The following is a 22,962-nucleotide window of genomic DNA, read 5'->3' on the forward strand; positions in this document are numbered from 1 at the left end:
AGTAATTCTAAAATGTCTTGGATAATGTGATACTTGGCAATTGTTGTGCTCATGTTTAAGCTCTTGCATCATATACTTTGCACCTATTAATGAAGAAATACATAGAGCTTGCTAAAATTTGATTTGCATATTTGGTCTCTCTAAGGTCTAGATAATATCTAGTATTGAGTTTTGAACAACAAGGAAGACGGTGTAGAGTCTTATAATGTTTACAATATGTCTTTTATGTGAGTTTTGCTGCACCGGTTCATCCTTGAGTTTGCTTCAAATAACCTTGCTAGCCTAAACCTTGTATCGAGAGGGAATACTTCTCATGCATCCAAAATCCTTGAGCCAACCACTATGCCATTTGTGTCCACCATACCTACCTACTACATGGTATTTCTCCGCCACTCCAAAGTAAATTGCTTGAGTGCTACCTTTAAAATTCCATCATTCACCTTTGCAATATATAGCTCATGGGACAAAATAGCCTTAAAAACTATCGTAGTATTGAATATGTACTTATGCACTTTATCTCTTATTAAGTTGCTTGTTGTGCGATAACCATGCTTCTGGGGAACGCCATCAATTACTCTTTATTAAATATCATGTGAGTTGCTATGCATGTCCGTCTTGTCTGAAGGATCTACCACCTTAATGATTGGAGCATGCATATTGTTAGAGAAGAACATTGGGCCGCTAACTAAAGCCATGAATCATGGTTGAAGTTTCAGTTTTGGACATATATCCTCAATCTCATATGAGAATAATAATTGTTGCTACATGCTTATGCATTAAAGAGGAATCCATTATCTGTTGTCCATGTTGTCCCGGTATGGATGTCTAAGTTGAGAATAATCAAAAGCGAGAAATCCAAAATGCGAGCTTTCTCCTTAGACCTTTGTACGGGCGGCATGGAGGTACCCCTTTGTGACACTTGGTTGAAACATGGCATTGCGAAGATCCGGTAGTCCAAGCTAAGTAGGACAAGGTGCGGGCACTATTAGTACACTATGCATGAGGCTTGCAACTTGTAAGATATAATTTACATAACTCATATGCTTTATTACTACCGTTGACAAAATTGTTTCATGTTTTCAAAATAAAAGCTCTAGCACAAATATAGCAATCGATGCTTTCCTCTTTGAAGGACCTTTCTTTTACTTTTATGTTGAGTCAGTTCACCTATCTCTCTCCACCTTAAGAAGCAAACACTTGTGTGAACTGTGCATTGATTCCTACATACTTGCATATTGCACTTGTTATATTACTCTATGTTGACAATATCCATGAGATATACATGTTATAAGTTGAAAGCAACCGCTGAAACTTAATCTTCCTTTGTGTTGCTTCAACACCTTTACTTTGATTTATTGCTTTATGAGTTAACTCTTATGCAAGACTTATTGATGCTTGTCTTGAAGTACTATTCATGAAAAGTCTTTGCTTTATGATTCATTTGTTTACTCATGTCATTACCATTGTTTTGATCGCTGCATTCATTACATATGTTTACGAATAGTATGATCAAGATTATGATGGCATGTCACTTAAGAAATTATCTTTGTTATCGTTTTACTCGCTCGGGACGAGCAGAACTAAGCTTGGGGATGCTGATACGTCTCCGACGTATCGATAATTTCTTATGTTCCATGCCACTTTATTGATGATACCTACATGTTTTATACACATTATATGTCATATTTATGCATTTTCCGGAACTAACCTATTGATGAGATGCCGAAGTGCCAGTTCCTGTTTTCTGCTGTTTTTGGTTTCAGAAATCCTAGTAACGAAATATTCTCGGAATCGGACGAAATCAACGCCCAGGTTCCTATTTTTCCCGGAACCATCCGTAACACCCGAGAGCCGCCGGAGGAAGCCCCGGGGGCCCCACACCACACCCCGGCGCGGCCGGAGGGGGCCGCGCCGCCCTATGGTGTGGTGGCCCCGTGCCCCCTCCGAGGCTGCCCTTCCGCCTATTTAAAGCCTCCGTCACGAAAACCCTATTACGGAGGACGAAACCCACGTAAACCTTCCGGAGCCGCCGCCATCGCTAAGCCAAGATCCGGGGGACAGGAGTCTCTGTTCCGGCACCCCGCCGGACGGGGAAGTGCCCCGGAAGGCTTCTCCATCGACACCGCTGCCATCTCCACCGCCATCTTCATCACCGCTGCTGCTCCCATGAAGAGGGAGTAGTTCTCCATCGAGGCTCTGGGCTGTACCGGTAGCTATGTGGTTCATCTCTCTCCTATGTACTTCAATACAATAATCTCATGAGCTGCCTTACATGATTGAGATTCATATGATGATGCTTGTAATCTAGATGTCATTGTGCTAGTCAAGTGAGTTTTACTTATGTGATCTCCGGAGACTCCTTGTCCCACGTGTGTAAAGGTGACAAGTGTGTGCACCGTGTGGGTCTCTTAGGCTATATTTCACGTAATACTTATTCACTCGTTATGAATGGCGTAGTGAAGTGCTTATTTATATCTCTTTATGATTGCAATGTGTTTTGTATCACAATTTATCTATGTGCTACTCTAGTGATGTTATTAAAGTAGTTTTATTCCTCCTACACGGTGTAATGGTGACAGTGTGTGCACTCGTGTTAGTACTTGGCGTAGGCTATGATTATGATCTCTTGTAGATTATGAAGTTAACTATTGCTATGATAGTATTGATGTGTATTATTCCTCCTACATAAGCATGAAGGTGACAGTGTGCATGCTATGTTAGTACTTGGTTTAGTCATGTCGATCTTTCATGCACTCTAAGGTTATTTAAATATGAACATTTAATTGTGGAGCTTGTTAACTCCGGCATTGAGGGTTCGTGTAATCCTACGCAATGTGTTCATCATCCAACAAGAGAGTGTAGAGTATGCATTTATCTATTCTCGTTATGTGATCAAAGTTGAGAGTGTCCACTAGTGAAAGTCTATTCCCTAGGCCTTGTTCCTAAATATCGCTATCGCTGCTTGTTTACCGTTTTACTCGCGTTACTACCGCTGCGTTACTACCGCTTGTTTACTTCCTACAATATTACTACCATCAACTGCACGCCACTAAGCTATTTTCTGGCGCCGTACTACTGCTCATATTCATTCATACCACTTGTATTTCACTATCTCTTCGTCGAACTAGTGCACCTATTAGGTGTGTTGGGGACACAAGAGACTTCTTGCTTTGTGGTTGCAGGGTTGCTTGAGAGGGATATCTTTGACCTCTTCCTCCCTGAGTTCGATAAACCTTGGGTAATCCACTTAAGGGAAACTTGCTGTTGTTCTACAAACCTCTGCTCTTGGAGGCCCAACACTGTCTACAAGAATAGAAGCACCCGTAGACATCATGGACCCCTCCTGTCAGATATTTAACATTTTCCATAAATTCCAGAATTTGATTAAACCTTGTTTAATTCATAACTTATTCATTTTAAATCAGAAAAATGTGTATAATATATCAAAATCTTCAGAAAAATGAGATCTACACTTTAGTATCAAAATCATGCATTGTTAAGAAACTTTGAACCTTGTCCTTAATAGAAGAACAATTGAACCCTCTTCTTTAATATGCGGGGTTTATGGAATTGCAAAGTATTATGCATTCCAACCCTATTTAAATTGATGATCTTGTTATAGGAATACTTCAATAACTTTAAAAATATCATAGAATCATCCTTGTATGTGCATTGCATCGATGCCATGTTTTGATTGTTGTTTTACCCTTTCTGGTATTTGCTTCTTCGCGATCCATATTGTCCACCGCCAAACAAGTCAAGCAGAAGATCTCCGAAGATCCCATATCTCTTTGTCAGGGACAAAGGCAAGCCCTAGCCTGGTTCATATATGATTTCGAAATGCTTTTACTCTGGTTCCTACATATTGCATACGATTCAACTGTCTTTTACTGATAGGTAGAGTTATCCTATCTATTGCATATTCCACCCTTGTAGCCTCAAATCCATGATCCACTGCTCCTAGCATACCTAGGTTTGGCATGTGTGCGTCGCTAGATCCTTTATCTCTTTATGCTTAGCCATGCTTAGTTTGCTACGCTGCTACTCCGGCCTTCGGACTGGAGTCTTACAATGAAATGAAACTAGCATGACAGGTTGACGTGGTAAGTATAGAGATGTTGTTAAACATGATTAAAGGCTCAGACGAGAGGCCACATTGGGATGTGGTGGGTTGTTTCGTTTCTGCCGATCCTAGGATCCGAGTTCTCGCCTCTTGAACCAAGACTGAGCGTACAACCACGCGAGGCCCTATTATGGTACCCTCTCGACTTACTAACTTGCCTAGTCGATTCCATGAGTCACATAGTTTGCGCGTTATTTGGACATATGCATTGAAAACGTTTGTGAAAAGGTGCATAGCATAACAGGTAGGTAAGCGTGGTCGTGGTGGCTGGGGGTTGCAGCCTCTGGTGAAACCCACCTCGGCTCACATCCTTAAGGACTGACTTCGGGACTTGACCCGTTACGGCGGAACAATCCTTATCGCGTGACTCATGGTCTAGGCGACAGTAAGGTAAAGGTCGTGGTCAACCACCCTCTGCCGGCTTTCCAAGGAAGAGAGCTAATGATTCTGGCATTAAGAGTCGGTTGATGCGTGTGGATAAAGTTGTGCACCCCTGCAGGGTTAAATCTTTTCAAAACGCTGTGTCCACGGTTACGGACGACTTGGGAATGGATTCTGTGATCATAGATAACTTTAACCTGATCGTAAAACTTGGCAAACAATGTGTGTTTACGGATACCTTCTCCGGGTGTTGAGGGGGTGATCCGAGGATAGTGGTTCAAGATGATGAAGTTTGGTGGATACAATATGATGATCAGTAGAGGTAGAGATATCACTCTCTTATCCCTTTTTAAAGGTTCTGAGTAGTCGAGCTTCTCTTCCCTCTTGTTTAACAAAGGAAAACTGGCTTGACGCAAAAGAAGCTCTACAGAAAGCCCGCATACCCGCTTTGATAAAAGGTTGTACTAAGTCTTGCTGAGTCCCTGTACTCAGCTTTGCATGCTTTTGTTTCAGACGAAGTTGCTCCAACATATGGTGGTTTCTAGGTCGACATCGACGAGTAGCTTGGGATTCCCAGGTGGCAGCCTGGAATCTATGGGCTGGGACGTCGCCGTTATGCTCCTGGCCTCTTAGGCCTTTTGCTATCTTGCTATGTCTAATAGCATAACTTCGCTTCCGTTGATTGATGTATGTCAGGTCAGTGACCTCTGCTTGTAATGTTTTGGTTCTTCGCTCAGTTATGAGCTTGTATTACATCTTGGAGTCGTAGAGTCACTGTTGTGTTACCGATTCTCTCACTGTAGTCTCTCGAGCTCAAGGTTAGACTTATGTCGGACGAAGATCTGGTATTTTTCTAACCCTGATCCTGGGGGTGCCACAGGGAAGTATTACCCAAATTTATAGTTCAACTCAACAGAAACAAAAGAATACCAATAAGACCTTAGAAATTGAGATGTCACTCTCAATCACACCTGTATATCAATAAACTCACAAAGCAAGTGATGATTTTATAGCAGTTGATTCAAAGCAGTAAAAGAAAACGGTAAATAAAAGCATCAGATTTCCAGAACTTTCAGTGGCTAAAAGCATAGGCATGAGGAAGCAGTTGGGTAATGTATGGATAATATTGATAATGTAATTTAATCCAACTAACATAGCACTCATATCTAATTTAGTTGTGTGTACGTGTATGATCCAAATACAGTTATGCGTACTAACTAAGAGAATTTTCATATCATCTTTTGTCCTGCTTGCCCATTTAACCGGGGCCAACTTGGAACTACAAGCAATTAAGGTCTACCCTTTCAAATAGACCAGAACAAAGCATTAAGATTCATGAACACACATAACCCTCGAAATTATTACATCTTCCCCTTGTTTTTTCCCACATGTCACCTTAGGGATTCGCAGGGTCAACATAATAACAAGTAATACACCTTGCAGATAAATACCAACCTCATTTATATGATAAAGCAATATAGGTTCAGTACTGAAATCATGTTACTCGGGACCTAGCAACAAGAATTAAACATAGCAAAGGTGTACCAATACTCATACAAGAATATCTTCGAGACGAACAACTAAAATCTCGATACATATGGAGGATTACATGATCAATCTCATCCAAAACCCATCCACCTCTTAAGCCTACAGAGAACTACTCACTCATGGTGATGGAGAGTGAGTCCATGATGGTTGGTGATGATGTCGGTGACGGTGATGATGAAGAAGCCCTTGAAATCCCTCTCTCCGGGGTGGAGAGCAGGATCAATCTGACCCCCGAAACGAAGATTGTGGTCTTTGCGGCGCTCTGTTTCGTGAAACGTCATGTCCTCCAGAGGTAGGTTTTTAGGGTATATGAGGCACCACACGAAGGGGGAGGAGAGAAGACGACCGAGGGCCAAACGGGCCTGGGTGGCGCGCCCAAAGAGTTAGGGCGCGCCACCTGGCCTAGTTCGGGCCTCATGGCTCCCCTCTCGTGATCCAAAGCTCCAGGCCCCTTCTTTTGGTAAAAAAATTCCATGGTATTTTTCCCTGATTTTATTTCCTGCGAAAACTTGACAAAAAGGAGACTTTGCTAAAAACAACATCAGATTCAGCAGTTTTTATCTAAGTATGGTGAGATTCCGGAGTAATTCATTGAGCAAAGTGCTTGGAAAAGTAGATACATTTTGGATGTATCAATATATGACCATAATTATGTTGGGAAGCTAATATGTTAGTAAGATCTATGAAGAACAAAAAAGAAATATATCAAGCTATAGCCATAAACCCATAGTCCAGAGTTGGACTAATCCCCCTTCATCATGGCGATGATGTAGAAGACTTTGGAGAAGGTGGAGATCCCTCCAGAGACGGTTCCCATGGAGTTTCCCCATCCAATCTTTGCTACTTCAGCCTCTGTTTTGGTGTTTTGGTGTTTTGGTGTTTTGCGGCGCTCTCTTCGAGGAAACCCTGGGGGTCATACATATAGGGGTTTTTAGGTCAAATGAAGTCGGTTGGCGAAAGAATCGGGAGAAACGGACGGCCGAGGGACAAATAAGGGTGGGTGGCGCGCCCACCCTGCGCGCCACCACCTCTCTTTTTGGCCTCCAGCCCCCTCTTGAGGTCCAAGCGCTCCAGATGCTTCTCTTGATAAAATATTGGCATCTCCGAAATCCTAGCTTAATTTGACTCCGTTTAGGTCCCTGAAAGTAAAAAAAAATACACAAAACATGGTTTCCTATCCTTTAGAGTTACAACCGAAATAAAGGGGACCATTGGTAAATCCCAAAAATCAATATAAAACATGGATATAACATCAGATATGTTACACATATGTGAGAATATGTATCAATAAACTACAAAGTAAGTGTATGCATTTTACATGCATCAGTTGTTGAAGTAGCTAGGGGTAACTGGTATCTTCACGTTACTAATATATTCCCTTTGCAAAAAGAAAATTACTGGCTCTGATAAACCCTGCCCGTGCGCATGCCGCCGTCGCATTTTTGCAGGCACCGTACGCCTATAAGACGAGACAGACAGATGATCGATGGACCGCCAGCCCTGGGAACAAAACGATCGAAATGGACTCCTAACGAGTTCTCCTATTCAACATGTTTACCACTGCTAAGTGCATCTACGCGTGAAGAAAACCCGTGTATGGGCCAACCCACCTAGCATGCACGACGCATTGTTTATAATTCTTTATCGTCTTCACCTCCGACCCACCTCGGTCGCCTCCATTCTTGACACATCTCCCTACTGCGCAGCGTGACTCCCCTGCTATCCACAACTACCTATTGTTGCCACCTACGCCGCCTTGGCACCCAGCCTTGCTCGAGCCACCGCCCGTCCACCGATGCCTCCATCTTCCTTCTAAACCCTGCCTACTTCTCCATCTTCGGTGAGCTCCCCCGCACCAGCACCCCAACTCTAAGTCGTTGGAGCCTCAATGGACCGCGCCGCACCTGATCCCTTCCCTAAGTTTTAGGCCTCTCCTCCACCTGCGCCATCACGGAGAGCCGCGACATCGCCGGCTCTAGTGCCTCGCCGGCGTCGTTCCGACCAGCCGCCGCGCCATGTCTCCGGTGAGGTCGACTTTTCTCTGGAAGTCTAACCTCAGTGTATCGTCCCCGTTTCCTATCGTCACAAACGCTAAGAAGCCAGGCCCAAAATCTGCTAGAAGCAACAAGAGAGGTAGGCATTAGGGATGCTTCAAATAGGATTTACCCCTCCTGACTTGTTACTTCATTTTGAACGTGGATAGGCTGATAGGCATAGGCTCCTAGGCATGTTGCCAACTTGTATATTTTCTTGTGGATTACATTGGACTAGACAAGAAAATTGGAGAGGCCATCTCAAATGACTGGCTCGAGTTGTTGTCCAGGAAAAAAGTATCCAGCTAAATTGGAGAATGTTCGGTGGGGCGCGCACCACTATGCTAATTTTGCTGAAGCATGTCAAACATGGGCTCGGCCCGTTAGTCCTTCACTCGCTTATTCAATCGTTTACTTGTTTGGTTCCATTATAAGAACTAGTAATCATGCATGTAGTGAGAATATTCGATAAGTGGCAACAATGGGATTTATTCCCTTAAGATTGGCTAATGAATATCTAAAAGTGTTGCGGTGCTTCCTCAAGACCACCTGATAAAAGTTGAAGGGCTTGATGAAGTGTCTTGACTATTCCCCAGCAAATACGCCAAGAAGATCTTGATACGTTAGGACTCCAAGTGCAGAGTGTTGTATCAAGGAAGTATCTTTCCCACAAGGGTGACTCGAATGTTTATATCGAACTCTCGGAGAACTAGGTGGAAGAGTGTTCTCTTCTCTCTTCTTCAAGCAATCCTGCAAGTAAAGTAAATGCCTTGTATCCCCAACTCCACTGTGTGGTTTTCACGCACAAGGTTTCGCGTAAGTAAATAACACAAGTATTAATAAAACAAGTAGAAACTAAACTAGATAAAATAACTAAGTAAAAAAGGTAAAGAGATTGATTGTTTTTGGTGTTTTGCATGCAAATAAGAAAAGTAAATATTTTTTGTACGTTTGAAATAAAATATTACAAAAATTAGAAAACAATATAAAAGCAATACAAAGGTGTTTCTTATGATAAAAAGTAGACCGGGGTTCATGGGTTCACTTGACTATTCTCTCGTAAAGTTGTGGTGGACAAAAAGCAATTCATCAAAAGGTACAAATAATATTATATATAAGATCATAATTAATATGGGCATCACGTCCTAACATAAAGATGATGCAACAACACATCTCTCTTATACTCCACAAGAAAGAAACTTCATCAATCTTGTATTAAGAATTAACAGAGCATAGAAATATATAGTTTTACATGAAGTTTGAATATCAATTATTCTACCTTGAATAAACAAGATCATCATTGCTGTCACATCATGAACATAGCACATGCATTCATTTTATCCCTAGTAAGGTCGCAAAAGAAAGGCAAAGCCATAATAGATCATGAACATATTGTCACTAGCCAATCACTAAAACCATGCTACTCCATCTAACACACACATCACCCCACACACGCCCTTGCATAGATGTTGGATCAGAACATAAAATTAAGAACGGGGTACATAATATGCATCTTCAATACATCTCACAATATAATAAGATCAGATCTCATAAAACAATATTATAGAAGAAGGATCTACCACATAGGTATTATAAATATGACCATAATCATGATAGGCAGCTCATATGGCACTAAGTACTATGAAGAACATGAAAGAAATAGATCAAGCTACTGCCACAAACCTGTAGTCCAGAGGTGGACTACTCCCTCTTATTCATGGTGATGATGATGAAGACGTTTGAGAAGGTGGAGATCCCTCCAGCGGTGATCCCGGCGCAGTTCCCCCCTCCAATCTTCTCTGCAACAGCCTCCGTTTTGGTGTTTCTGTCTTTCTATGGCGCTCTCCTTCCAAGAAATCTTCGGGGCCCTATATATATAGTGGTTTTTAGGGAAATACGTTGGTTCGTGAAAGAATTAGGGGAAACAGGCGATCGATGGTTTAACGAGTATGGGTGGCGCGACCAGACTTCTTGGTCACGCCACCTTTTCTCTTTTGGCCCTTGGTCTTCTCCAGGTGTGCTTCTAGGCCCCATGATGTTCCTCTCTATGAAAAAATGATGCTCCAAAAATCTCAGGTCAATTTGACTCCGTATAGGTCTCTGAAAGTGAAAAATACGCGAAACAAGGTTTTCCTGTCCTGCAGGGTTATAAACCAAATAAAGGTGATCATTGGTAAATCCGCATAAATCTATGTAAAACATGGTATTATTATCATATATGTTGCAAATACGTGGGAATTCAATATGATAAAGGACAAAGTCCATGTATGAATTTTACATGCATCACCACCATGAGTTTGATTCTCTTTTCCTCTGAAATGTCAGCACTGATAATTATTTGATATTTATTTGAATCATCGGAAAATTCATAACTTAATCTATCTGGTAGAGGTTTGAGTTCGGGTGGTGGAAGTTTTTCATCTCCCTTCCTTTCTAGTTCTTCATATTCTTCATTCGTAGGAGACTCCATTATATAGGCGATGAGTCGCAGTACTTATTAAGTTCTTCATTCTCCGGATCTTCCATGATATCTTCTTCATTTCCCAAGCTTCTTTCTACATCATCAATCGGAACACATTAGCATATAGCAACTATATCAACTATATTCATGCCATCTTGATCTTCGAGGTCCCTGTAGTAAGGATACTCTCTAAATTTGGAGAAGTGAAATTTTACTTGCTCTTCCCCAAACTTAAGAGATATAGTCTTTTCGTTGCAATAAATTTTAGTATTCACCTGGTTTCAAAATGTTCTTCCAAATATAATAGGACAAAGAAGATCATGCGACATATCTATAAAAACAAGCTCGATAGGAAAAGTATATGGACCAACATTAAAATAAACATTCTTAATGATTCACAATGGTACACAAAGAGTTCTATCTACCATTTAAATAGCCATATCAGTACCATGAAGAATAGATGGTGCTATATCTTCTAAATTCGCATGGTAGAAAGTATTAGAAATTTATAGAAGATCCTAGATCACATAGACCATCATAAGGGAATCCTCCAAATGAACATGGTAGTAAGGGTTTACCAAACTCCTTACTCTTGAATCTTGATCTTACCATAAATAAGCTTTGAAGTATCTTATTCCATATTTACTATCTTGTAATTTGGGAACATGCGTTCCTCAAGACTTTTTTACTTAAATAATTTCGGGTTATTTGGGTTCTTCTTCAATGATCGTAGGAGCGAGTTTATCTTCTTCGGAGAATTTTTCATGTTGTTGAGCCTCATGTGCTAGTTCATGCATTCTTTTGGTCCTAGGGAAGGGAACATGATTCTCATAAGGAGGTCTTTCCTTCAGTGGGCCCAATGGAGGATCAATGTAAGCATATTCCTCCTTCTTCTCTGGAGGTGCCTTCTTAGTGGTCTTACCATACCCAAATCATCCTTTCTTGGGGGGCTTTAGTTTGTTTAGCGACAACTTGTGAGACATGCAAGACAATATCGGTATCCACATGATGTGTCTCATCAAGTTCACCTACTTGTCCTGTTGCTACCGAACCTTTAATGCATTCATGATCAATTTTAATTCCTCCTTCATCTCCTAGATTATAATGACCCATTGTGTCTACTAATTTCCATGCCTCTCTAATAGTAAAGTCTAGAAAAGAACCTCTAGAGGCCATATCTAGTTCATTTTTATTTTCTTTACTTAGTCCTCCATAGAAAACATATAAAACATACCAATTAGGTAAACCATGATTGGATATTTGTTAAGCAACTATTTTTTATCTCACATGGAATCTTGAAAGACGTTCACCTGGAATATTCTTGAAATAAGCAATAGTGTGTCTTGCTCCATCAGTTTTACACATAGGATAATAATGAGACAAGAGTGCTTGCGATAAATTTTTCCAGGTATCTTTAAATTCAACGGATAAAGCCTTATACCATGCTAGTGCTTTGCTAGAAAGTGTGTGACTAAATAATTTCAATTTGACATCATGATAGGAAATTCTTTCAATTTAAAGGTCTCACACATGTCATTAAAATAATCAAGGTGTGCATATGAGTCTTCTGAATCATATTCTTCTCCAAATATTTTTCTAGCATGCAATTTATGGAGTAGATAAGGGTTAATATATTCATAAGTTCGTCGGTTCAGATACGGAGTTGAATATGCAATATTGAATCGACTTCAAAACTCCTTAAGAGTTTTTGGTTGGGGTTGATTCCCAAACAAGGCCATAGTGCTTTCCTCAAACATGCAAACAACTAAATACAAATAGTGAAATAAAATAAGTCAAAACAATGAGTAAAAATGCTAAGCTCCCCGGCAGCAACGCGAGAAAACAACTTGATATTTACAAGATCACAAATCATGTGTAGCTAGTTTTCAAAACTAGGAGTACTGAATCCATGGTGGACCTTAATTGTTAATTATTTTATTGCTTCTTATTATCTCCACTTAAAAGTACCAACACGTTTTCTTTAAATCCTAAGCAAAGTAAACAAAATTGTTTTTGAAAGGTTGTGAATAAAGTAAATAAATAAACTGAAGTAAATGAGACTATGTGGATGATAGTGAAGTGATTGAAACTCAACAGGGGTAAAGTGTTCTCGGGGAATTGTGTATCAACCACTAGCCTATATATGGTGATTAGCAATATCGATTATGTCTTCTAAGCACTATTTCACATCCCGTATGCCCACTATTTTATCCTATCGCATGTGGCGTATGCCTAGTAATTAAAGGTCTCCCCGTGGTCATGGTCATAGGTATTGAATCTCATTATTCTCGTATACACATGATTGATAGAAGCGACGGATTGTTGACACTTGTATGTCCATGTATCACCAACCATATATAATGATGATTCCTACCAATGTACTATAGGCAAATATTATGTGGTTGACAACACACAACATCGTTGATAAGAACCAACTCACTTCATAAATATTTAGACAATGAATTTTATTTTATTTCATAATTTGGCTAGGGTTTCTCCATCTCTCCAAGAACAAATGGATCTGCTCACAGATGGAGGAAAATAACATCATCCTGAATATATGAATGGAGGATGAAAGATCGAATGAATACAAATACGAATCTAACTCAAGGTTAATGATAAAAACGAGATGATCGATGGTGATGGTGTTGATGGTGATGAAGATCGATGCCTTCGCCTCCAATGATCCAAGTAGTGGTGATGATGAATCCCTTCGGCGGGTTCCCCGTCCATATCCCTCCCGACGGTCAAGTTTCAGTGTTTTCTGGTGGCTCTGTATCTTGGATACTCAGATCCGACTTCACAGGTGAATATATTTGACGAGGAGATGTCAACAACGGGTGGTACGGCCAGACGGTACGGGCTGGCCTGACCGTATGACATGTCATTAAAGCTTTTGTGAACGTGATTTCGCGAATTTCTTCCTTGGTTGCATGGGGATTATAGTTGGAAGAACTTTAATGCTCCAAATCATCACTATTTTTCCCAGATATAGTTCCTTATGCCTTGATTACAATTTCTCCTCATTATACTACCTCCGTCTCGATTCATAGGGCTTGCACGTATTTCTAGGTCGTAAATTTTATCAACATATTACAAAATATATATCATTAGAAAGCTTAGATGTTCTACTTTCTAATGATATAATTTTTGTACTATATAATTGATATTATGTTGGTCAAATAGACAATCTAGGGATACACGTAAGTCCTGTGAACTGGGACGGAGGGAGTATCCAAGATCCTAAGAAACAAATAGAAAATTGCGTGCCAACGCGATAAAATACAAAATTCCTAATACTACTTAGGAATTTGGGTGTTGTAAAACATGTTTGTGCTCATCAACGTGCTTGCAAGCGGTATACAATGTTTGTTACCGAGTGGGCCATGGGTATATCCCTCCGTTAGGTGGATGGAAAAATCCTAGTCCTTATATATGCTACCCAACAAGCAATTTCTAGGGAGTAACATAATCTCATGTCCTAAGAATTGGTATACTTTGCATTTGAAAGTTGCAGCAATTTAAACATAGTGACACAATCTAGTTGTTTTTCTTAGATAGGTTTGTCCATCACGCCATTCTCCTAATAACATGACCCTGCTATTAATTGACAACACATGTCTATGGTTAGAAAATCTTAACCACCATGAATCAACGGGCTAGTATTAAAGCCTTACTAGGGACAAGTTGTTGTTTCTGATACCACACATGTAAGGGCATGTATCTTAGCAATGCTACGTAGGATAAATGCTGATGTGGAGGAAAGAGAAAGTCAAAAAAAGAGTTTGCCTTCTCTTAGCTAAGAGATGATATCTTCGCACAATCTTTCTCACCACATATTTAGGATGTTTGGTTATTAAAGATAAGACTAAAAAATAACCCATCGTACATCATGTTTTACTGTCATATCTAAATTACATGGCAGAGTTAAAATAAGACGGTCTTATCAACCATTGCACATGGCTTTATGTTTCCGGTTTACCATTCTAGCATGGAGTGTAAACGTTTATCATGAACAATAAATTTGATAATACCAATATTATTATTTCCTCTGGGACATATTTCAAACATAAGGTTGGAGGTGTGAAGGTTTGAAAAACGTTGGACCCCCGCTATGACATCTTCTTTGATGATTTTCCAACAAGCCTGGAAGAATTTATCAATGAGCCCGTCTGGACCCAGGGCTTTATCGGAAGGCATATCCATGATTGCATCCTTGACCTCCTCTTCCGGAAATGGGGAGTCCAACCCTTCAAGGTTGATCGTTGGAAGGTTTAAAGCGTCCAAGAGTTATGACACCCCCCCCCCCCCCTCCCGGTACTAATAGCCTCGGAGAAGTGGTTGTGACACAAATTTGTTGTCTTCATGCGAGGTCGCCCTTCCGTGATTATGCTTAAGCTTGAAAACATTTTTTCTTCTTGAGTTGACTCTACCGTGAAAATACTTAGTGTTGACATCTCTGACATTTAGGCTGCTAATCCTAGCGTGTTGCTTCTTGCAGGATCTATCAAGGTGCACCAAGCTCATAACTCTCCTCTTAAGTTTAGAACAAATATCCTGCTCCTCCCGCGATAGTTGGCTCCTCTCCATGGCCAAGTCCAGGTGGTAAATAACAATAGGTGCCATGTGAATTAGGATTTTTTGCATTTGAGAGTCTGGCTCCATTGGTTAAACGTTTTTCGGTAGTGAAGAGTTTGCTGTGGAGTGTTAGAGATATATTAGGTAGTATTAGATGTCACAGGATTTGTATAGGATTTGGCATTCATCTCCTGCCTTATCTCTAGGAGAGCTTTTTAGCCTCCAAGTCTTGTACCCTATATATACTCGCCCAAAAGACGCAATACAACATCCATCATATTTTGCCAATCTCTCTCCCTCTCTATCGTTCTACATGGTATTAGAGCGGCGCCGATCCTAACCTAGCCGCCGCCCGAGCTTCCGTGCCGCGCCTCCCCCGGGGAGGTTGCTCTCCATGATCTACTCCGGGGGCCGCGCAACCCGTATGAGGGTTCGTCTGCCGATCCGTTGATCCGCTGCCCTCGAGTCTTTTTTTCCAATCCGTAGGTTGGTTTTCTTTTGCTTCGCCGGTCGCTCGACCGGCATTTTCTTTTTTGGTTTTGCCGATCATAGATCGGATTGAGTCGCCCACCACCGCCATTATCATGTGCCTCTACTCCAACCTCGGCGTCGACTTCGCACCGGCTCTCCACCATCATCCGCCCAACGTCGGCCACCGCGGTCGACTCGCTGGCTGGCTGCAGCGCCTGCCTCGGTAGGTTGTCGCGGCCGGCTCGCCCGCGTCGTCTCCGCCTCGGCCGGCCCGCCTCCATCTACCGTGGGGCATAGCTGCACGTGATGCACATGGGACGCCGTTTGCGTCGCAGCCAGCCGCCTTCGCCTGCACGGTCTCCATCGCCGGTTCGTCTTTACTGTCATCACCCAGGACATCACCGACAACGTCGCCAATGACTCCGATCTGCGGCGCGTCGTCCACGCCATGGCACGTGTAGCGATTTCGTCGGTCTGATCAACTGACCCCACACATGTCTACGCCAAGCACGTCCCCGAGCATGCGCCTACCACCGATCGAGCATCAGGTTGTCGCTGCGTCGCCCCTTTGGGCCGCAGCGCCGCCGCCTTTGGTCCACGCTGCTAGCCAACGATGCGCCTTCTGTGGCATTTATGAGTCGCTGGTGGCGTCCCACCGCTGCACCGACTCGCGCCCTACAGCTACGCCGCCCCCTCGGGTCTACATGGAGGATGTGGTACGGGTCACTGTGGAATGTAGGTTCGGTCAAAAAAAGTTGCACCACTTCGGAAAAGCAGGACATTTTGATCCAAAACCCCTCAAACCTGAAGGACCTTGGGGCCCTAGGGCCTTGACGAGAAGCAAGGAGCAAAGGGAAATGGTTAGAGAGGGAAGAAGACAGAGTTTGAAGGATGTGATCGTCGTGGCTAGTATCCCATTCCTCATTGCAATAGAAGACGTCAATTTTGGACAAGGTTGGAGATTCTTGCTCATTAGACCAAGTGAACTTTCGGTTTTGGAAATGGATCTCTTTGAGGTCACAACCATAAAGGGCAGCACGAAAGTGAGTAATTGTACTTCTATTGCTGTTGTTGTTATTATTGTCTCAAGCTTTTTGATTCGGCTTAAGTCTTTGAGAGCAATCCATTTCTTCCCTGAAGTTGTCTTGAGAGTCAAAAGCTCATTGAAAAAATCATCCCATAGACGATCGTGAACCTGAAGTTCTCATCGCTAAGCTAAGATGTAAACATCCGAGAGCTCCACGGCCTCCTTGTCCCAAAGGATAAGAATGCTTCCACGAATGCCAATTGTTGGGACTGGGTACATGCCCAGCAGATTGCAGGGGCTAATCTATGACCCACAACCCGGGCGATTAACCTAAGCATTAGGATATAAAAGCACACATCATTAGTAGAAGTTGCAGGACCTCGCAAGTGGGCATCTAACAGCAAGTAGTGTGCTAACATCAGAAACTAGAGGATCCAAAGCAGCAGCAGAAACAGAGCATAGTATCTGTGCCGTGCCCAGCGAGGGCATGGCTTCCTCATCTCCTTGATCGAGTAAGGCATGGCTTTGGCATGCTCTCGGAAAAAAAATCTCCTTGATCGCGCACCAAGTGGCCACCAGGAGAGCCTCCTCGACGGCAGTCGCCAGGTCGCAGTCCAAGCGAAACAGGCCAAGGAGCACATGGCATGGTTTTCCTTTATTTTTTTTTTAGTTGAGAAATCGTCAACGGTCTGCCACAACATGTTTCCAGAAGAGACAACAATTATTATTTAATCTCTTACATCGGCCTATATATATCTTGATCCAAGGTGAGCTCTTGACACAGTGATAAGCGCTGCAATACATTCTTTGCGACGACCTCGTCGCCCCCACATATGGCTGCAGGAGAACTGGTGACGATGCCTGGTCGTGCCGTCCTGACATTTCTCCTTCTGGCTGTCGCTTCCGCTGCCTACGACAGCGTCGGACTGGTGCCGGTAAGCCGGAGGAGCTTCCCCAAGGGCTTCGTCTTCGGGACGGCCTCCTCGTCCTATCAGGTTTCCACTTCTTTCCTCCACTGATTCATGCATAGCATACATTGTCCGCTTTCCTTTCTCGGATCAGCACAATCTGTTGGGTGATGGCAAGTATAGGTATGAAAGCTGTATCATGCATAAGCGGCTTCTGCTTCCTAGTGTTAGACGTTAATATATACTTAGGAATGTTCTAGTTGAAGTTAACACAGAGTAGATTCTAGGCAAATAGACAGGAATCATGAATGACTGAATGCTAGAAAAAGTGGGAGAACATATTTTCCACAAGATGTAATATATGACTTCCCGCCTTAGTCCATCGATACTATCTGATCCAAGAAGTACTATCATATATTCTGTTCTGGATCTGGTCTCATATATGCACATGCATCTGGCACACTACTGCAGTATGAGGGTGGTGCGATGGAGGGACGCAGGGGACCAAGCATCTGGGATAACTTCACTCACCAATACCCAGGCATGTATACATCTGCAACACGCTGTAAACGGAGAATAGTATCATTAGATTTATTATACAGATTATTTTCATACTATCATCCTATACTAACTTGTTGAACAAAAATAACGGTCAAACTACGTGTTGGAGACGGGAGAAATGATGTTATCCCGTGCATGGGAGGCCATGTGCATGTTTCTGCCATTGTTTATCTGCTTTTAGATCCGTGCCACACTGTGTTGCTAAATTTCATTGAGTTTCAATATGTTTCTGTTTGGCTTGACATATTGATATGTAATGAAACCGAATGAACCAGTGCACGGGAGGTCCCGTGCACGGAAGAATCACTGTGTTCGTTGGAGGTGGTGTATACATGTCTGAAAGGTCACTTATCAGGAACAGAGTAGTAGTATTTCAGTAGTACATCTATATTATCTGAGTTGAGTGTGAACGTACTACTGAAGTTAAATTTTCCTTATCAACAAATGAATACCAATGAGCAGGCATGTATTTTTTTCCCATAAAAACTGGAATAACTTTTGCAGATAAAATTTTCGACAAAAGCAATGGGGATGTGGCAGTGGACTCTTACCATCTTTACAAGGTAGGGATATAGTGTTTTTAGTTTGTACGACTTACTTATTCTTGGACATTTTAGAATTTCCATAAATTATATGCTCAAATTTTGATATTAACATATCACTATGGCAATTTAAAAAACATATTAGGTCCATTAATCTCTCATTATTAATCTAGGTAGTACTGATCACAACTTTCTATAAACCTCAGGAAGATGTGCGCCTCATGAAGGATATGGGAATGGATGCATACAGGTTCTCCATCTCATGGACAAGAATTCTTCCAGGTAACTATATCCCCATCTTTCAATCCTGATACGATTTACACCTCTTTCCTTTTCCTTCTCTCTGAATTAAGTTCTGCACATTCTCCACATGCTAAGTTGATAGGATGTTCACATTGACCTTCATGAATGCATGTCAGATGGGACTCTGAGAGGTGGAGTGAACAAAGAAGGCATCCAATATTATAATAACTTGATTAATGAGCTCCTATCCAAAGGTAAATTATCTAACCATCAGTAGTACTTAATTTTTTTTATCAAATAATGATATCAATCTGCATGCTGCATGGAGAATCTGACATCATGGTCGTTATTTACTCCACCACCAAATGATTCTTAAGATTTGTTAATCTTTATATATTTGCAGGGCTGCAGCCATTTGTGACCCTTTTTCACTGGGATTCACCTCAGGCACTGGAAGATGAATATACAGGGTTTCTTAGCCATAACATCATGTGAGTGGTAAAAGTATCACGAATACCTTTATGAATTTACTTGGAGAAATAACTAGATGGTGAGGCATTGATAGAGTATAGTTTGTGATTAATATCTCTAGCAGAAAATTCTCAAGTGTGGTCTAGAAGCAAGTCATTATGAAATGGAAAATTCTACTCAAATCATCAAAATAAGTCAAGATAAACCTAAGTAAAAGAAGATTTACTAGGGATAGCATGAATAAGTTACTCCAACATGCATGAAGTTATCATTCTCCCTCTCTACCTACTCAAATTTTGTTTGAGAACTTTTTGAAGTTCTAAAACTCATTTTTGAATTCAGAAAATAACTTGCTCTGGTGGACTAAGCTCACTTTTGCATTTTTTTTAGAAACTATCATCTATATAATCTCCTGCAAATGGGGCATGTAAGACAATCCACGATGGTCCAAGTACGAAATGTCTCTCGGTTTTGCTAGTTTTTTTCGATATGGGAGTATAGCCCCAGCCTCTGCATCAATAAATGCACACATCTATTTATATATTAAAAGTAACGAGTACAGTAATATTTAAGTATACAGTCATGAAACAGACAAGGTCGATACATGAATCGACCAAAGAAAGACTAGGCACATAAATAGGCTATCCATTATCTATCCTATTAATGTGATGCCATCCAATAGCCTGAAAATAGAAGTCATGTGCAACCATCAGCAGCCGGTTACATCCAATAACCATATCCTCCCGCTGATCCTCCGGGAGGAGAAAGGCCCTTAGCTGGATAAAGGGCGTAGCCCCTGAAAAAATTTAGTTCCCTTATATTTGTTAAAAATAATATCATTTCGGCATCTCCAAATAGACCAACAAAGAGCGAACACTCCAATACGGATTCTATCTTTATGTTCCTTCCGCACCCCATTTAACCAGTTGCCAAACATATTCTCAATATTAGACGGGGGTGGTATGTTGTATGCAAAATAGACCATGCGCCATACTATTTTAGCAAAATGACATGCAAGAAACAAATGTTGAATGGTTTCACTAGAGTCACAAAAACAACACTTTTGACATCCATTTCACTTACGCTTAGCCAAATTGGCCTTAGTTAGAAGCACCTTATTGTTTAGAAACCACATAAAAAAAATTATTTTCAAGGAGATTTTCATCTTCCATAGATATTTATGGAGAAATCTAGTATGTCCATTCATGTAATCCATATACATAGATTTAACCAAAAATAAACCAGAGTCAGAAGTTTCCATACAAACTTATCTCGGTTTTGCTAGTTCTCAGCTAAGTTAGAGCTTAGTCAAATCCATGAGAACTAGTCACACCCAATGTCTCTCTCAATATGGGCCTAGATCGTGCTCCATGATAGAGTCAACCAGATATGTTAAATAGATGTTGACGTGATTGAATATGGTCGAGATAGTGACTCCATAAGACTGGCCTGCACGGTCCGCTACAAACAGATCGATCATCGCCATCGAGGAAATGATGGACACACACTCTCTAAAGCATTTTGTAGATGTCACAAATAAGAAACGATATTTTAATCGGTTGTCACTGGTGCATGCAGAAATGACTATAAGGATTATGCTGAAGTCTGCTTCAGAGAGTTCGGAGATCGAGTGAAACATTGGATTACATTCAACGAGCCCTTGTCATTTTGCGTCGCGAGCTATGCGATGGGAGTGCTTGCGCCAGGTCGGTGCTCGCCTTGGGAGGTGGGGAAATGCAGCGCTGGAGATTCGGGAACGGAGCCTTACACTGTAGGCCACCATCAGCTACTCGCCCATGCAGCGGCCTTCAAATTATACAAACAGAAATACCAGGTGATCAACCAGCACTTCATTAATTGTACGCATCCATGAACGACCATATGATTGATACAGATGTGTATGAAAATGCAGGCCATCCAGAAGGGGAAGGTTGGGATAACTCTAGTCACAAACTGGTATGTTCCCTTCTCACATTCGAAGTCCGACAATGCTGCAGCGAAGCGTGCTATAGACTTCATGCTTGGATGGTAAGCTCTCTGTAATTCACATATATCTTAGTTTTCAAGGTCTTGAACGAAATGGAAATCTTACTTGCTAGGAATGCTCCTGTAGGTTTATGGAACCCCTCAAGAGAGGAGTCTACCCCCAGAGCATGAGAAAATTGGTCGGGAATCGCTTGCCGCAGTTCACAAAAGAACAATCTGAATTAGTCAAGGGCTCATTCGACTTCATTGGAATGAATTATTACACTGCAAACTATGCTGCTAACCTTCCTCCATCAGATGACCTGAAGAAAAGCTACAATACAGATGCTCAAGCTAATCTTACCGGTGAGTCATCATGCATCAACCATTTTCTTCGTTTTGACTGCGAATACTAACCGTCCAAAATTATTAGGTGTTCGAAATGGCGTCCCCATAGGTCCTCAGGTACTTTACCACTTCTGCACATGCGAACAAATCTTCCATAGTTGTTTCCCACTTCTCAGGTTGGTGATTCACTTAAGTAAGTAATACTACGTGTGTAGGCTGGTACATCTCCCGGTACATCTTGGCTATATGTCTACCCGCAAGGGTTTCGTGATCTACTGCTTTATATCAAAGAGAACTACGGCAATCCTACTGTCTACGTCACTGAAAACGGTGAGTATATTTTCTTTACCCAAAAGCAGAAGAGAACATATACAAGAACTCAACTAAAAAACTATTTCATTCAGGCGTCGGCGAACCCAACAACAAGAGCCTAACAATCCAGCAAGCCCTCAAGGATCACGCCAGGATAGACTACCACCACAAGCACCTTCTTGCGCTGCAGAGTGCCATAAGGTCGATCAGAGAGCACCGTCTACACCATAACTCGATCAATACCTGACATTACCTGACGCTGTGTTGCACGCGCGTGTTAATTTTCTGGTTTACAGGGACGGCGCAAACGTGAAGGGGTACTTTGCGTGGTCTCTGCTCGACGACTTCGAGTGGGTAAGCGGGTACACCGTGCGTTTCGGGCTACACTTTGTGGACTACAGCGATGGGCAGAAGCGCAAGCGGTATCCCAAGCAGTCAGCACGCTGGTTCAAGAAGTTCCTCAAGAGATGATCAACATGCATAGAACTGGCAGCCAAGCGATGGATGCAGTGTATAACTGTTGAAATAGACAATTGGCTGATCATGTGGGCTGCTCCGTGTTTCCCTCTGTAATAACATCGGCCGAATTCAGTTCTCCCTATACACCGTTGAAAGGTTCGGACCGATTGACTTGTATATCTCCAACATTTTTGTAGCATTGCCCGACTATTCTAGATTGCTAGATAAAGGGGAAAGCAAGATGATAAAACAACTTCGGTGAGCATACCTTGTGCGGCCTTTATAAGATGTTACGGGGAATCCTAGGCGTAATCTTTGATAGACTCTCCCATACCCTTCGCTTCGAGGCCGGGTGTAACGCTTTTTATGCAGTAATAAAGCGCCCATTATAAAAGAAAATACACCGCACTTCGAGGCTGGGTGTAATGCTCTTTATGAAGTGATAAAGCGCTCATTATAAAAAGAAATACACCGCGCTTCGAGGCGCGGCACATGGTGCCGTGAAGGGGTGGCTTCGTAGGCCGCTAGCAA

General features: G+C 41.9%; 1 protein-coding gene across 1 annotated transcript; it reads left to right on the forward strand.

Annotated features, from left to right (window-relative positions):
- The first annotated feature begins 17,479 nt into the window (after positions 1-17,479).
- Positions 17,480-22,443, forward strand: LOC124674792 (beta-glucosidase 12-like). The gene is made up of 13 exons (XM_047210850.1): positions 17,480-17,617; positions 18,002-18,071; positions 18,596-18,654; positions 18,840-18,915; positions 19,053-19,130; positions 19,280-19,367; positions 20,926-21,181; positions 21,260-21,375; positions 21,461-21,678; positions 21,746-21,777; positions 21,876-21,990; positions 22,065-22,173; positions 22,269-22,443. Exons 1-13 carry the CDS (start codon positions 17,480-17,482, stop codon positions 22,441-22,443), a joined length of 1,530 nt encoding a protein of 509 aa, XP_047066806.1.
- The last annotated feature ends 519 nt before the right edge of the window (positions 22,444-22,962 follow it).

Source organism: Lolium rigidum, chromosome 7, assembly GCF_022539505.1.
Source record: "Lolium rigidum isolate FL_2022 chromosome 7, APGP_CSIRO_Lrig_0.1, whole genome shotgun sequence".
In the NCBI taxonomy this organism is placed as follows: Eukaryota; Viridiplantae; Streptophyta; class Magnoliopsida; order Poales; family Poaceae; genus Lolium; species Lolium rigidum.